The sequence below is a fragment of the Zonotrichia albicollis genome, chromosome 2 (genome assembly GCF_047830755.1).
Source record: "Zonotrichia albicollis isolate bZonAlb1 chromosome 2, bZonAlb1.hap1, whole genome shotgun sequence".
Taxonomy (NCBI): domain Eukaryota; kingdom Metazoa; phylum Chordata; class Aves; order Passeriformes; family Passerellidae; genus Zonotrichia; species Zonotrichia albicollis.
This window is the reverse complement of record NC_133820.1, coordinates 33,753,785-33,769,368: the sequence shown is the minus strand read 5'-3', so window position 1 is coordinate 33,769,368 and position 15,584 is coordinate 33,753,785. Positions and strand designations below refer to the sequence as shown.

The window sequence follows — 15,584 nt, the reverse complement described above, 5'->3', positions numbered from 1 at the left end:
TTGTTATTTCCCCCCTGGAGACTCTTTGGATTTTGCATTACTCCTCTAATTCTTGTGCTAACAAGCCTTTCCAAAAAAGCTTTACTGTGTGAGTTGTGCTGCAGAGCTGCAGTGTCAGTTGTAGCAAGTTGCAGTTTTTTCAATGTTGCCTTTAGGTTGGCAGTACAAGAGCAGGGAAAAGCTGTGTCAGCAGCTGGAGACAGGAGTGAGCTGTGATCAAATGAAGGGGCTGTTTCCATCAAGAAGTGGGGTGTGGGGGGAAGGGCTTAGCAAGGTTATACCATGAAAATTAAAATACAAAGTAAATAAAATGAGTTGACTAAGTTTCAGTCACTGTGGAAGCTTCACACCCTGGCCCTTTGGATAAACTTCTTGAAGTTAACTGGACCAGTTAAGACTCTGCATTATACAGCTCTGGATTCAAAAACCAATCTGTTAATTTTTACAAAGTGGCACCTGTTTTTTGTCCTTACTGGGTGCCTCAATTTTCACAGGTATTATAACTACTGGATCAACTTTAGCAGAGCACTTCTATTATGTCTCAGCCTACAGAATTTTATATAGTGATGATGCACAGAAATGGACAGCATACAGAGAACCTGGCATGGGTAAAGATAAGGTAAAAATACCATATACTTTCTAGGTATGTTCTAAGGAGATTTCACAATTGTAAATATAAGTCAATTTCGGTATGGTGAGGAATCATTAAATAACTTTCACTTTCAGTGTTATTTTGAATCATAAAGAGCAGATAAGCAGAGGAAAACATGACAATATGCAAATATGTAAGGGTTTTGAACAGTTCTAAAATTCAGATGTAATTTTTATTAGTATTTGGGGTGGGAACATTCTATACAAGAAACTTCTGTTGCCACTGGTAGGTTTTCTGGTACTGCATCTCTTCAAGAATAATTCTATTTCTTTTAAAATAGGTTATATGTTTTAAAATTAAGCTTTACTTTCTTATCCTCTTATGGTTAGAATAAATGTAATGAGTTTTTTCTCTTTCAAGATAGCAGATTTTCTCTCTGCCATCACCTCGCTTGATACAGATTTACTTTTGAATGCATCTGCTTGCAGGGTTCTCCCTTTTAGCTTGCCAGACTACCTGGGAGGTGCTAGTCCCTGTTTTTTTGAAACATGTTTGGAATTCCTAACATTTTTCAGGAGACTAGAAGCTTTTCCAAGCCTTTCCTGTAGTCTTTTTTTGCAAATACCTTTTAGAGATTTGGCAGTACTCGAGAAAAATTTTTCTTAATTTTTCATGGATTAAAAAAAGAGTAAATGCTTGCATTGGAGAAGAAGGACAAATGAGAGTTGCAGTATTGGAAAAGCTTTGTTTAACAGCACAGAGAGAAGTGGAAAGAGTTTCATAATAAAAAGACTATGAAAGTGATTTCTCATTAAAAAGTGCTGTATTGAGCTCAGAAGCAAATTATTTTTTAATGCAAAAGTTAGGGTAACAAAAAATTCAGAGCTGCAGGTATGGTTAAGTTACTTCTGTAACACTGGATGTCAAAAGCTTGACTGATAAAGCCTGGAGTAAAGATCTTTACTGTTAATCTTTCTTGAAGGTAAGAGTTGGTGTTGATTCTTTTTGCCGTTGCGGTTACATGCTCAGCCTCAGAAGCTGACATGAGATTCAGCTTTCAGAGTTGTGTCCCTGCTCTGTAACATCTGCATATATTGCTTGGGCAGCCAGATGTGCCTTCTTTTGGTGCTGGCAGGCATAGCACGAGCAAGGATACAGTACAGCAATTCAGTCTGGGTGCATCCCCTCAGGAAGTCACCTCCCTTATTTTGCTTCTCACTTGCATCCTTACCAAAACAAGAAAATTGTTTTGATAAGGATGCTACAAGCCTGTCATTGAAAAAAAAATAATCAAAAAACCAAACCAAAACAAACTAGTAAGGGAGAAGTGGCTGCAAATTAGAACCCAGTCTGCTGTGGGCACATGAACTTCAACTACTTGGTGTTATTTATTTCCAAAATAGCATCATAGGCTTGTCCCTGCATTTACTGTGTCTTCATTTGTTGCTACTGAATATATTTAAGAACAGGAAGCTTAAATTCAGAGCAGGCACTTGTTCTGAATGGATAGTTTCCTGGAATAATTATTTCACGCCTCTTGTATTCTAGTCATTTTTTTCAAAAACTCAGCAGTGCAATACAAAAATGTCTTCTCTCGTGTATCAAGATTGAAACAGCAGTGATAACAGAGATGTGCTAAAAGCTCTCGACTGCTCCATGTTATGCAGACACATAATCTATTGCACAATGCAGTGCTTGTCTTTAAGAATGGCATGGTGCTTTATTCCTTACCAAGTTGTGTGAGTGAGAAGAAAACTCCTTGTAATACTGACTTTTTTCAGGCAAGTGCCATAATTGTGTTTTGCATTGTGTCCACCATGATTTGCAGTGTCTATATCAGTGCTTCAAATGAAATAACTTGTTCACTGTCATCCCAGTGGTGACCTGTGTTGCAACAGCATCACAGAGCTGCATGTGCAGGACCAAAGCCTCGCTGCTGTGCATGAACATGGAGAGGCAGCTCACTTCCTACCAAAAGACATGGTGCCAAACCAGTCTTCGGAAGTAGGGGGAGGGTTGGAGTACTGGGCCAAGCTGCTGTATTGTTTTAAGCAGCTCAGGAGTGGCAAACCTGCAGTTGGCTGTAAATCTGTCAGTGTGCTTACACTGCATCTCATAGGGAACTCCGCTGCATTTAAACTTCAGCCAGACTCATTGTGTGTTGTCACATTTTGATGAGTTCTTTGTGTGCAAGGATAGCAGTGAAGGACCAGCTTGAGCTCATCCTTCACACAAAGTCTGTGCTCTTCTCTTGCAGAACCTCATGGTTTGAGACTGAGGAGAGCTTTCACATTCTGAACCCAATTCTTCAGTTTTGTTGTGGCTCAGCACTTGCAGGCAACAGCCACAGGAGGACAGTGTGGTTCCACACTTGAGGGTGCCCCCCAGTGCTTTCTAAGGAATACCATCCTCAGGCTGTGCTGAACTGCTGGCCTGTGTGAAGGCACCATTTAATTCCAACTTGCAGTGTCACAAGTCTTTGCTATCCATGTATATTTGAAGACTAAGCGTAAAATACCAAGAGGGAGTTAGAATGACTCAGTGCCGTAAATGTGTGTAACAGCAGGCTGTGCCTGGGGAGCATCAGTAGGATATTCCATGGTACCTTTACTCTGAACTGTGTAGCTGTGTGCATATACACCTTTCTTTGTTTTATTTAGTTGTAAACATAATGGGGCAGGCAGTAGTGCTGTTCTGGGGTGAATTGAATCCTTCACTGTTTATTCTTCCTCAATAAAACATCAAAATTGGTAGTACTTACTCAATTACTATTGTATTTGTAGAACGTAATGTATCTCTCTTTTTTTCTCCTTCTTTTCTAGATATTTCAAGGGAATACTGAATTGTACCAGGAAGTTCGCAATAATTTCATTCCACCTATAATTGCACGTTTTTTTAGGATTAACCCCTTAAAATGGCACCAGAAAATTGCAATGAAAGTAGAATTGCTAGGATGTCAGTTTAGTATAGGTAAGACAACTGAAAACTTTCAACTGTGCAAGACAAGAAGTGAAACTATTAAGGTTGTACATGAAATTACTAAGATTAAAAGTTACATCATGGGTATATTTTTGATAAGTACTTCTTGGCTGTGTAATCCTTCTTTCATTGGTATTTAAAGGTTATCCAAAAGTTACCTTAACCAGAAAAATACTGAATTTAGGTGTACACAAGGTAATTTACAAAATAAGTGTGTCATAAGATGCCAATCACTTGCTTTTCATGTCATTGATTCCTGGTAGGGGGTTTCCTCGTTATATGACATGAACAAAAGCTTTCTAGCAAACTGTTCCAGCTGTCTTCTCCTGAAAATGAGATATGGAAAACTAGCACTCAAAGAACTTGCCTTATAAATCCTTTTCTTCTGAAGGTCGTGCTCCTAAAATCACTTTGCCAGCACCACCTCAGAACAAGAATGATAAGAATGCTGACTTCATGGATGACTTCATTCATTCAGTGAAGACTTCGCTGCAGACAGATAAAACAACTTTCACACCAGAAATAAAAAACACTACAGTGACTCCAAGTGTAACCAAAGGTATCCAGTGTTAAACGGTGAAAATGTTTGGAGCTCCTTATAGTGCTTTGACGTATACCAAATGTGCTTTCTGCATTGAAATTTTCTCAAAACAAGAAATTACAGCAGGTTGTCAATATTTTATTTCTAGTATTTACCAGTTATTAAATACACAAATGATAAAAGATGTGCAGTTGTATGCTGCATGAGGAAACAAAACCAATCTGCCAAGTAATATATATATAATATAAATGTATATAAAATATATATTTTATAGATATATAGTAGTTCCATCTTCCAGAGCTTGTTCAAGCAGTGTTCAGCTTTTTATCACTGAACAAACTTTGTCAGAAGAAAAGTTGTAACTTGGACTTCCCTTCTGAATTAATCAGGTGTAGCTGTTCTAATTTCTTAGAACAAAATACCTTTGATATAGCAAATCTTCTCTGGAGCAATTTTTTTGACATGAAATTTGAAAAATGTCACCTGGCATAATCATTTTGTTTATCAAAGAAAATGGTCAGAAAAGGGAGCAAAGTCACTGCAGATGTGGGCACTGCTGAAGTGTCCTTTGGATGGTAGGGGACAGGATCACACACAGATCCAGCACTGACTGATTGGGATTAACTGTTAAGGTACTGTAGAATTTACTTCTTAAAGGAAGTTTGAACTTATATGGTGACATTAAGGGATTTTCTGCATAAATAATAGAATACATTATTGTAGCAGAAAAACCATATATTAAAACAAACTGATTTTGATGAAAAACCCTGCAAAGCCACCAGCTTTGCATGCATGTAGAAGAGCCAGATGTTAATTGAAGTTGCGCTGTGGGAGCATCCAGCAGAGTAGCTTAGCTGGGGGATCTGGTGTGATGGACACTAAACGTTAAAACTGTGTGCTCTACTCAAGTAATTTTCAAATCAAAAACTGATTTATGAGAAGCTCTTTCTGTCTGACACCACTTAATTTAATGGCTTTCAGATGTGGCATTTGCAGCAGTTCTGGTTCCAGTGCTGGTGATGGTCTTCACTACCCTGATTCTTATCTTAGTTTGTGCGTGGCATTGGAGAAACCGGTAAATTAATAGATGGATGAAAGTGCTTTAAAAGTCTGTTAGCCTGGTGTGTGGGAATGAAATGCTGCATGTATTGCTGTGGGAACTCTGTGGTCTGCACTTGTAGAAAGAATTGCATTCTTTCTGAGAAAAAAATCACTTGACTAGCGAGGACAAAACAGCTTTTTATAACTTTTTTCATTGGAAATGCTTTGACTGAAAACTGATTTCTCTGGTAGCAGCAGACTGGTGACGGGAAGCCAGGTTACTGGTGCTAATACATTAAATTTTAAGGCCCAGTTACAGCCAAGGTGATAGTTGCTGAGCATTACTTATTGAATCTTTTGATAAGCAGACTAGTTAAAATAACACTTTTTTGCTTTTTTTTTTCTCACAGCAAGAAAAAAACTGAGGACACATATGATCTACCTTACTGGAATCGCGCAGGTAACAAGATGGTTTTATGAAGCCATTTGTTCAGTGGTTTTTTGTTTGATGTTTATTTCAGATTGCAGTTACAGAAACTCTAATGCTATCTGAGGGAGGCATAACAAACTGAATTTCTTTTGTGGACGAACTAAATTGTACTGCTTCTTTCTCTGATTTCTTTTTTTTAAAAAATAGTAAATGTCATGTCTCCTGTTAGATCTCACCACTTCAGGGTTTTTTGTGAACGAAGTAGAAAACCTTTTAATTATGCAACACAAGGAGAAAAATTAATTTATAAGGAATGTCTCTATACATTTGATAACCATTTATTTGGTACTTTTTTCTCCTGGAAAAAATCTTTCATCTTAGCGTATAAGTTGGGTCAAAAATGTTGTTTTCATTGCCCTAGTAAGCACGTGGGATTTAGGTACATCTTCTAGCCAACTGTCTTGTGCCTCATCAACTTAAGATCAGACAATTGCACCAGGCAGCTCTTTGCAATGGTCCTGAAACCACCTGTGCCCCAGGTGCAAAGGGCAGCTGTGGCTGTTGGGTTGGTACTTCTGTGTGACTGTGCTTTGCTTCTCCAGCCTCTGTTGAAAACTTGCACACCTGTGTGTCTGCTCACTGGCAGTCTTAAGTATGTCTTACGCTTTAGACAAGGAACCTTTTAATCTCTTTCATTTGCTACGTATCTGTTTCTGATAGCTCACAGCTCTGATGTCTTAGGATATTACTTAAAATCGTGATAATTGAGTTATTTACCTATTTCAACAAAATACAACTTTGTGAAAAGTATTTTAGTAGCTTAAAATACAGTGTATATGCAATCTTGTGTGGGTTTTTTTTGCTTTTTTAAATTCATGTGAAGGATGGTGGAAAGGGGTGAAGCAGTTTTTCCCGATCAAATCAGCAGAACATGAAGAAACTCCTGTATGCTACAGCAGCAGTGAAATCAGTCACCTAAGACCAAGAGAAGTCCCAACAATGTTGCAAACAGAGTCTACAGGTACTTTGTGGGCCATGTTTATATATATATACATATATATATATATACATATGTACGTATGTATATGAATGACATACCAAAAATGTCACGAATCTGGCTACATTTAGTTATTTCCTGGTTTTGGAGGGGGACAGAGGAGACATGAGTCATTCTGTGGATAAGCATATCTCTTAAAATGCAGGCTTTTTTGTGTCTGCTCTCTCATTTCATGTGCTATAGATAGCCACTTGCCCAAGTTAATGCAGTAGCTGAAAGGTTCCTTACTTGTTTTTAAACCTCATAAAGGGTGAAAGAATTCTTTTGGTTTTATTTTCATGCACTGGAAATAATTTTGTCACAATATTTTTATGCACAAATTTGAAATATGGCACTTGATTCTCTATCTTTACTCTATGGGTTAAATCACACTTGGGATCTGGAAAAGGAGAGTTTATGGATAGCTCCAAATACCCTTTCCCTGGTAAGCTAGTCATGGGAGGAGGATGACTGAATGTGCCTTTGGTTCTGCACTTACCTGCTGATGGCAGAATTTGGCAGATGTGCAAGAATTACAGCTTCACTGCAGGCAGAATTAGCTTTCTTGTTTTGCTGCTTGTCTGTTTTACCCCAGCTACTCAGGCTTTTCACCTCCAGCTTTTGTAGCTCAGATTATCTGTTGAGCTAAAATATCTCAGACTACATGCAGGTTTCCCCTCAAAGGACAAACACTCCACCCCAAGGACCACTTCTTATCGAGACCTAGACAGAACAATTTTATTTAAACCTAATGTAAATAGAAGAACACTTCAGTCCGCTTCGTTTTCAGGCAGATTTGCAGCATGGGAAGTTGCAGCTCACTTGGGAAGAAGTATAAATCTGAGAAGTGGGGATGTTTTGGTTTTGGCTATCTCAATGACTTTACCTGTTGGGTGGAAAGGAATCCTTTTCCAAAGCAATTGGCACTGGTGGACAGAGATGGACCACTGGTTTGATGTCGGATAGTGATCTCTGGCAGACTATTGACAGGCTATATTTAATGTGATGCCACTATAAAACAACCCCAGTAAGTGCATTTATTTTTTGTTTTGTTGGGGCTTGCAACACAGAATATGCTCAGCCTCTGGTAGGGAGAATTGTGGGCACACTTCACCAGAGATCAACCTTCAAACCAGAGGAAGGAAAAGAAGCCAGTTATGCTGACTTGGACCCTTACAATTCCCCCATCCAAGAAGTTTACCACACCTATGCCAAGCCACTGCCTGTAACCGGACCTGAGTATGCAACTCCAATAATCATGGACGTGTCCAGCCATCCCAGCACCCCTCTCGGCGCTCCTTCCGTTTCCACCTTCAAAGCTGCTGGAAATCAAGCTCCTCCACTGGTTGGAATGTGCAATAAACTGTTATTCAGGACAGACAGTGCATCCTCAGCACAGGCACTGTACGATATACCAAAGGGGCAGCCAGGGCCTGGCAGTGCCGACCAGCTTGTGTACCAGGTGCCACAGAGCATGGCCCATCCCACTGTGAGTAAGGATGAACAAAGTTAGTAGGGTGGAATGATGGCTTGTTTCTAAAAGCCAGTTCCATAAAGCTTACAGCTTCAATTTTTTAATTCCATTGTTTTGGTATTGTTAGTCTTAAATAATACAACATTGAACCAAAAGACTTGGTATGCGAGGTCTGGGAAAACTCTAATTCTGCTTTTCCTTAAGCTGTATGGACAATTAACAGCTTGTCTCCTGCAAAACTGTGGACTTTTTTATTACTACAGACAATTTTGTACAATTGTCTGTCAGACATGAGAGAAGAACTCTTCATGATTAGCTCCAGTAATTCATAGATGTGATAAATTAGGAGAAACAATTTAAGTACAAAAGCCAGTTATTTCTTCCCAATGGTACTATTTTTTGGTGGGGTGGAGCCCACCTCAATACCCAAAGCTCTTAATTTCTGTGGAAGCACTACAGCTTCTAAAATTCCTCTTTTCATTGTAAAATGTCTGCACAACTTTGGACTTGACAAGCTGCTATCAGAACTGATGGCAAAAATCCCTTTAGCCTCCATGGCATAAAATAGTTTTGATTCTGAATTACATTATTTCAGCTTTTGTTAACAGAATTGGCAATTTTCAGCTAGCTGTGTGTTCCTCAGAAGGTTCCTGCCTTTTTGGTTAGGTTAGCCTTCCAAAACTAGAAGCTGCTGTCTTGTATAATCTCTTTTCTGCCTCTTCACCTTAAGCCACTCAGTCATATTTTTTCCTAGGCAACCAGGAGGCACAGACTGACAAAGCAAACTACCTGGGAAATGCTTTTACATTGTTCCCTACGCTTGTGAGGGCCACTTGAATATCATCTGCCTCCAAGTCAGACTTCCCTAATGCTCTGTGCAAGAAGCATTCAGATCTTGGAGGTGACTTGCATTGAGAAAGACCCTGCCCTGCCTTCCCCTCCCCCAGAGTATCCATTATTCTGTGTTCAGGTGTGAGCTTATACAAAAAAGATCTGTACATACTTTTGTGAGTGCTTAAGGAAGCACACAAATATTCTAATGGTGCACAGTTTGTGTTAGACATGCATTTAGCATGTATGGTATGTTTTAGCACAACTGCGAAATTTAGCCTTAGGGCTTTTTTTATGATTGTTCTTATTAGAAGCATGAAAGATTCCAAAACTTTTGCAAATGAATGAGTACTATTCCAAAGAGTCCATTTCAAACTTAATTATTGAAATTTGTATCCTTTGACTGTTCCAGTGTTCTGTACTATGAAAATATCCTAATCAGTCATTTACTGGGGTAATGTAGACTCATTTTAGCTAGGTTATCACAAAATGAAAACAGTCTGAATGACATATTTGCCATTTTTTATCTTGTTAGGAAAAAACCCCACAGCTTTCTCACCTAAGTAGGAGAAAACTCCACTGTGAAAATGCTCTATTTGTATTCTAACAGCACTATTGGAAGGATGCTGAATCAACTCATACATGTGGACCCCCTCCCTACACAGTAGCCCAGTTTTATGGACTTCAGGTGTTACTGTTTGTTTGTGATGAAATTCAAAGCGTTGTTTACTGTCCAGGTCCTTAAATGCTGTGGACGACGTCTGAAAGGAACCTGCAGTGCTGTTCAAGGGGCTGCCACCATGCCTTATCACCAGTAAAGTATCCTCACTTACCCCTGAAAATCTGTTTGTAGAGGGGCTGTATATAAACTCTGGAGTCAAAAATCACTTGTGGCCTGTTCAGCATCTAAAATATGATCTTATGTGGAATCATAGAATGGCTGGGGTTGGAGACCTTAAAGATCATCTACTTCCAATCCCCTGCCATGGGCAAGGACACCTTTCACTAGATCAGAGCTCCACTAAACCTGGTCTTGAACACTTCCAGGGATGGGGGTATGCATAATTTCTCTGAGCAACCTGTTCCAGTGTCTCACCATCCTCACAGTAAAGAATTTCTTCCTTTTATCTAACCGAAACTTCCCCTCTTTCAGTCTGTACTTATTTCCCCTTATCCTGCCACTGCAGTTCGTGACAAGGAGTTCCTCTCCAGCTTCCCTATGGGTCCCTTCAGGTACTGGAAGGTTGTAATGAGGTTGCAACACAATCTCCTTTTCTCCAGGCTGAGCAGCCCCAACCTTTCCAGTCTGTCTCCACAGGGGAGGTGGTCCCGTCCTCTTACCAACCTCATGGCCTCCTCTGGACTTGCTCTAGTAGTGCCATGTCCTTATATTGGGGGCACCAGAGCTGGGTGCAGCACTCCAGGTAAGGTCTCACCTGAGCAGAGGAGAATCCCTCACCCTTCTGTCCATGCTCCTCTTGATGCAGCCCAAGATCCCATTGGCTTTCTGGGCTGTGAGAGCACGTTGCTGGCTCATGTTGAGTTTTTCATCAACCATCACCCCCGTCCTTCTCTACAGGGCTCCTCTCAGTCACTTCTCTGCCCAAGCTGTCTGTGAGCCTGGGGTTGCCCTGACTCAAGTGTAGGACATTACCTTTTTCAGCTCCAGGAGGTACCACATCTCAGGGCTGACCAGTCCCTCTGGATGGCATCCCTTCCCTCCAGCATGGTGATGGCGCCTCACAGTTTGGTGCTGTGGGCAAACTCACTGAAGGTGTGCTCAATCCCACTGTCCCTGTCACCAACAAAGATGCTGAACGTTCTCTGTGCTACCTTGAAGCCCAGTTGTAGAATTTCTGATCATTCATTCTCATTAATTGAGAATGACATTTTTTAGTTATTTGTTTTAGAGCTCCGTGTCTTAAGCCTAAATGTGAATGTAAGGATGGTAAATAAGACCCATTTGTGAACAGCAAATTCCTGCCTATGGTTGTACTTTTTTGTTACTGCAACTTTTTCTGGCTGACGAAACTAGTCTGCAATCTTTGTAGTTTTGCTTAAACAGGTAAGTAACTGTTCCTAGCTATTAGCAGCAACTATGACTGAAATTATCTGAGCTGGTTTTATTTCAAGGGGTGGGAAGTTCTTACTTTCCACTAAGATGTGACAGTACAGTTACAGCCAAGTTAAGAATCTTTTCCATTCTCAACCTGTACCAGTTTAGGCTTAGAAAAATTAATCTATCATAAAAATAAATGGATGTGTCCAAGTCAGTATAAATAACACACCTGGATTTGATTTTTACTGCAGACCAGGAATGGTAGAACTGTGGATAGCTGAAGGCTAAGGTGTTGTAAGAATTATGCTGTTTCTCTGCAGTTGGTTATTTTTTAAGCAAACATAATGCAATTTCATTCTCTGAGGAGCATAAGCTGTTAAAGAAATGGATGTTTTTAAAATGCAAGCCCCTTTTTGGAAGGAATTTGGTCCTAGGTTTTGCTCCTACTTCAGACTTTGGACGTTTTCTGCTAGGGGCAAGATACATTTGAACATGTAACAGTTGGGTTTAAATTGCGTGGCACACAAAGACTAGAATTTCCCTGTGTACAATAAAGGAAAGGTACATTTCATGGATCTCTCTTACATGTGAAGACATGTATATAAAATGTATTTCAATCTTGTTTGGCTTGAATATTCTCCCAGAATGTATGTTCTTACCTCAGCATGTATTGTAGTTGCTCAGTATCTGTATATGTTGCTAGGACTTAGACTGTATAAATAGTGAGGGAATTTTATATGTTAAAAAGTATTTTAAATAAATTGTACGTACCTATTACTCAGTCTGTTTGCTGTTAACCCCTACCTTATATCTGATTCATCTGCAGTCTGGAAATGCCAGGGTTGTTTGTGAGTTACATGGGATCATGCCCTGTCTCCAACAGTTTCTTGGCAGCAGGTGGGCTGGTCCCTGTCCCCAGTCAGCCCAACCCCTCTGCACTGCTGGAGAGGCTGCTGGTTCAGTCTTCAACCGACCATGGCTATTGCCAGTTACTGAGTAAAGCTGATGCTGCTTGTGGTTTTTCATCTTCTTCATATGAATTCCAGCACTGCAGTGCCTCATACAAAGAACTCAGTCATAATTACTCTTTGACGAGTAAATGTAGTTTGAGTTTGCAATATCTCATCTTCTGCACCACCTGTGGCCAGAAACCACCTAAGATAAAGAAAACAATGACAACAAGTAGTAGCCCCCCAGTGAATGGAGATTCTAAAAGAGGGATACCCATCCAGATTATTTCAGCAGACAGTCTGTGGATAGGTACGTGTGGCTTGTCCTGGTGTCAATGCACTGGCTGCTGCTCCAGACCACTCCTGTGGAGTGGTCTGTCAGTTAGAGCCTGCTGTCCTTCTTTTCCAGTTGAGATATCCAAATCTCTGGGGCCTTAGAGACCTTGATCTTAGAGTGTGATGGATTCAGCTGTCTTGATGGCTGTTTCTGTAGTCAGTAACACTTGGAAAGTTCCATGCCACTTTGGCACCATTGGTGCATGTTTCCACTCCTTAAGCAGGACTAAATCCCCTGGTTGGATATTATGAACAGACAAAGTCCAAAGGCAGGGACTATACCAGCTGAGCTTCCGGTTGAAGGGATTTCACGAGAGACGGTATCCTGGCCACATGTTCTTTTAAATATACATCACTTACCTCTACATCCCGATAGGTTGAGAATTACCTGGGTGAGGAATTCCAAACAGTAATTCAAAGGAAGAGAACTGATTCTCTCTTCTGGGTCTGGCCTTCATTCTTGCCAAAGCCAATGGAAAAAGCCCTACCCATGGCATCTTGGTGCCTATTGCCAGCTTCAAAAGGTGTTTCTTAATTTCGCTCTTCATTTTTTTTCTACCTGACACAAGCTCTGTGCCAGGGAATATGGAAGATCCATTGTTTTCCTGAAGTAGCCATAACCCCTTGAAGGAACTTTCCTATAAAATTAGCTCCCCTGAGTCTGTTGCTTCTACAATCCTGTACCTTGGAATAATTTGTTCCAAAAATACCATAATGATGTGACGCTGTAGCTGCAGAAGGAGTTGGGAATGCTTCTGGCCACCTTGTTAGCTGATAATACTATTATCAGAAGATATTTAAGCCTTCCCACTTGGGACATCTTGGTAAAATCCACATGGCATTTTTAGAAGGGGCATACAGCCCGAGGCCTCCCTCCCCTGGCAGCTTTCTTGGTACCCCTGTCACTGGCTTCCGCACAAATCAAGCAAACTTCAGCAACTGCTTTTGCCAGACTAAAAAGATCCATAGCAAAATACATATTGAGGAAGGCTTCTGCAAATCCTCGAGAACTCTAATGATTCCCTTCATGAAGTTGTTATAATATTTGTATGGCCAGAGCTTCTGGTCTCCATTGTTTGCCATCCCTTGTAAACCAATTTTTCCCTTTTTCTCTCTGCCTCACTCTTTTTAAATATCTCCAGCTCCTCTGGTGGAAGACAGTTTCTCTGGTAGTGATTGAGTCACTGGGAGCAAAGAGAGGGTCTTTGAGAGTTCTGGCAAAAGTATTCCTTTCTGAGTTTCTTCATCCGCCAGTCAATTGCCTATTGCCTGCTCCAAGTACCTTGCCTGATGTCCCCTAATGTACATCATTGCCCCTCTTTTTGGTAAATTCACCAGCTCCAAGAGAGGAGTAATTAAGCTGTCATGCACTAATATTTTTTCCCCTGCAAGTTAAACCTCTTTCCTCCCACAGATTTCTAAATGTGTATGCCACTCCACATGCAAGCTTAGAATCAGTATGAATGTTAGTTAATTCACAGCAACATCCTCCCTTCTTCTAATTCCCTTCCCTTGATAACAGTGTTTCCTGTAACTCACTTCCCTACCTGTGAAAGCTCATTAGTAAACACATTTCCTCCCTTAAGCCAGGGGGTTGTCTCCTAAATCAAGTTGGGAGATCTATCATTTGAATGCAGTCATGAGTTTCTTCCCGGACCCCCTCTCAAGGACTGTTCAAAGTCCTTGTTTAACAGGAGACTGGGTTAAACCCTCCCCCACTTCTAAATCTTTTTGTTCCATTCAGTGAATTTTAGACTGTATTAACCAAGCCCTGGACATCTACTTAGAGGCTTTTTCAGTTCACAAAATTTTAATTTGATGTGAGACTTATGTAAGTCTCATGAAACATTCTCCTGTCATCAGTTTTTGGGCTTTGGTTTCTACTAAAGCCATAGCTGCACAATTCTGCCGACGATGAGGCCAGCTCCTGACCGGAGTGTGGGATGTGCCGAAAGACTCCCAGGACAAGTGCATAGCTTCGGAGAACTTTGTAACTTCTTCTTTAGCGTCTCCTCTTGCCAATATTTAAGTAAAAAGCTTTTTCATTATGTCTCGCAAGGAGAAACTGTGCCTGTTCAGAAAACATCTCCAATTGTGTTGTAGAGGTTGCAGGCATGTCTGCAGAGTGTTGTGCAAGAAGCAGAAGAAAGTTGTCCAAAATGCCTTGCATTCGAATGTTAACGTGTTTGGAAAAGGCAGGAGAGTGGCAAAGTGCTGTTTTCTATCATTTTGCAAGCTGCGCACACACAATCCCGGTGTTGTGCGGCTTCGTTGTTCACTTTTCAGAAGCTGCCGGTCTCTCCGTCTCACGGAGGCGAAGAAGCGGCTTCTTCGCGTGAAGAGCATTGTGCCAGTCGCAGAGCATGGTCTCGGTTGCTGTGTGCTCCGGATCGCGGGTTCTGCCTAAAGACGCCCGGGACAAGCACATAGCTTTGGAGAGCTCCGTATCTTTATCTTTAGCATCTCCTGTCGCATATATATAGGAAACCGATTTTCCACTGTGCCTCGCAAGGAGAAACTGTGCCGGCTTAGAAAACATCTCTGATCGTGCTCTAGAGGTTGCCCGCAGGTCTGCAGAGTGTTTTGCAAAAAGCAAAAGAAAGTTGTTTAAAAACTCCTTCTGTTCGAATGTTAGTGTGTTTGGAAAAGGCAGGAGAGTGGCAAGGTACTGTTTTCTTAAGTTTAGTGACTGCGCACACAATCTCAGTGTTGTGCGGCTCCGTTATTCGCTTTTCGGAAGCTGCTAGTCTCTCAGTCTCCCAGAGGCAAAGATGTGGCTTATTCGCGTGAAGAGCATTGTGCTGCTCAAAGAGCATGGTGCCGGTCGCAGAGCATGGTGCCGGTCGTGGTGTGCTCCTGCGAGCGGCTTCTGCCAAAAGATGCCCGGGACAAGCGCTTAGCTTCAGAGAGCTCCATATCTTTGTCTTTAGTGTCTCCCGTCGCATGCATATAAGCCCACAGCTTTTCCACTATGTCTCGCAAGGAGAAACTGTGCCTGTTCAGAAAACATCTCCGATCGTCTTGTAGAGGTTGCACTCAGGTCTGCAGAGTGTTTTTCAAGAAAAAAAAAGAGAGTTCTTTAAAACTCCTTCCATTTGAATGTTAAAGTGTTTGGAAAAGGCAGGAGTGTGGCAAGGTACTGTTTTCTTAAGTTTAGTGACTGCGCACACAATCTAAGTGTTGTGCAGCTCTGTTATTCGCTTTTCGAATGCTGCCTCTCTGTCCGTCTCCTGAGGCGCACAAGCGGCTTCTTCTCACGAATAACATTGCGTCTGTCGCAGAGCATGGTGCCGGTTGTGGTGCGCTCCTGTGACC

General features: G+C 41.1%; 1 protein-coding gene across 3 annotated transcripts in view; it reads left to right on the top strand.

Annotated features, from left to right (window-relative positions):
- Positions 1 to 11,760, top strand: part of DCBLD2 (discoidin, CUB and LCCL domain containing 2) — a 41,541-nt gene extending 29,781 nt beyond the window's left edge. For 2 of the 3 annotated variants that reach the window (XM_074534706.1, XM_026797465.2), the window contains 8 exons: positions 495 to 619; positions 3,415 to 3,562; positions 3,963 to 4,130; positions 5,094 to 5,187; positions 5,564 to 5,613; positions 6,467 to 6,604; positions 7,690 to 8,108; positions 9,662 to 11,760. In XM_074534706.1, the coding sequence (XP_074390807.1) occupies positions 495 to 619; positions 3,415 to 3,562; positions 3,963 to 4,130; positions 5,094 to 5,187; positions 5,564 to 5,613; positions 6,467 to 6,604; positions 7,690 to 8,108; positions 9,662 to 9,742 (1,223 nt within the window). In that variant the 3' untranslated portion in view covers positions 9,743 to 11,760. The remainder of the gene's footprint in view (positions 1 to 494; positions 620 to 3,414; positions 3,563 to 3,962; positions 4,131 to 5,093; positions 5,188 to 5,563; positions 5,614 to 6,466; positions 6,605 to 7,689; positions 8,109 to 9,661) is intronic. The other variant, XM_074534707.1, reaches the window with a different exon arrangement.
- The last annotated feature ends 3,824 nt before the right edge of the window (positions 11,761 to 15,584 follow it).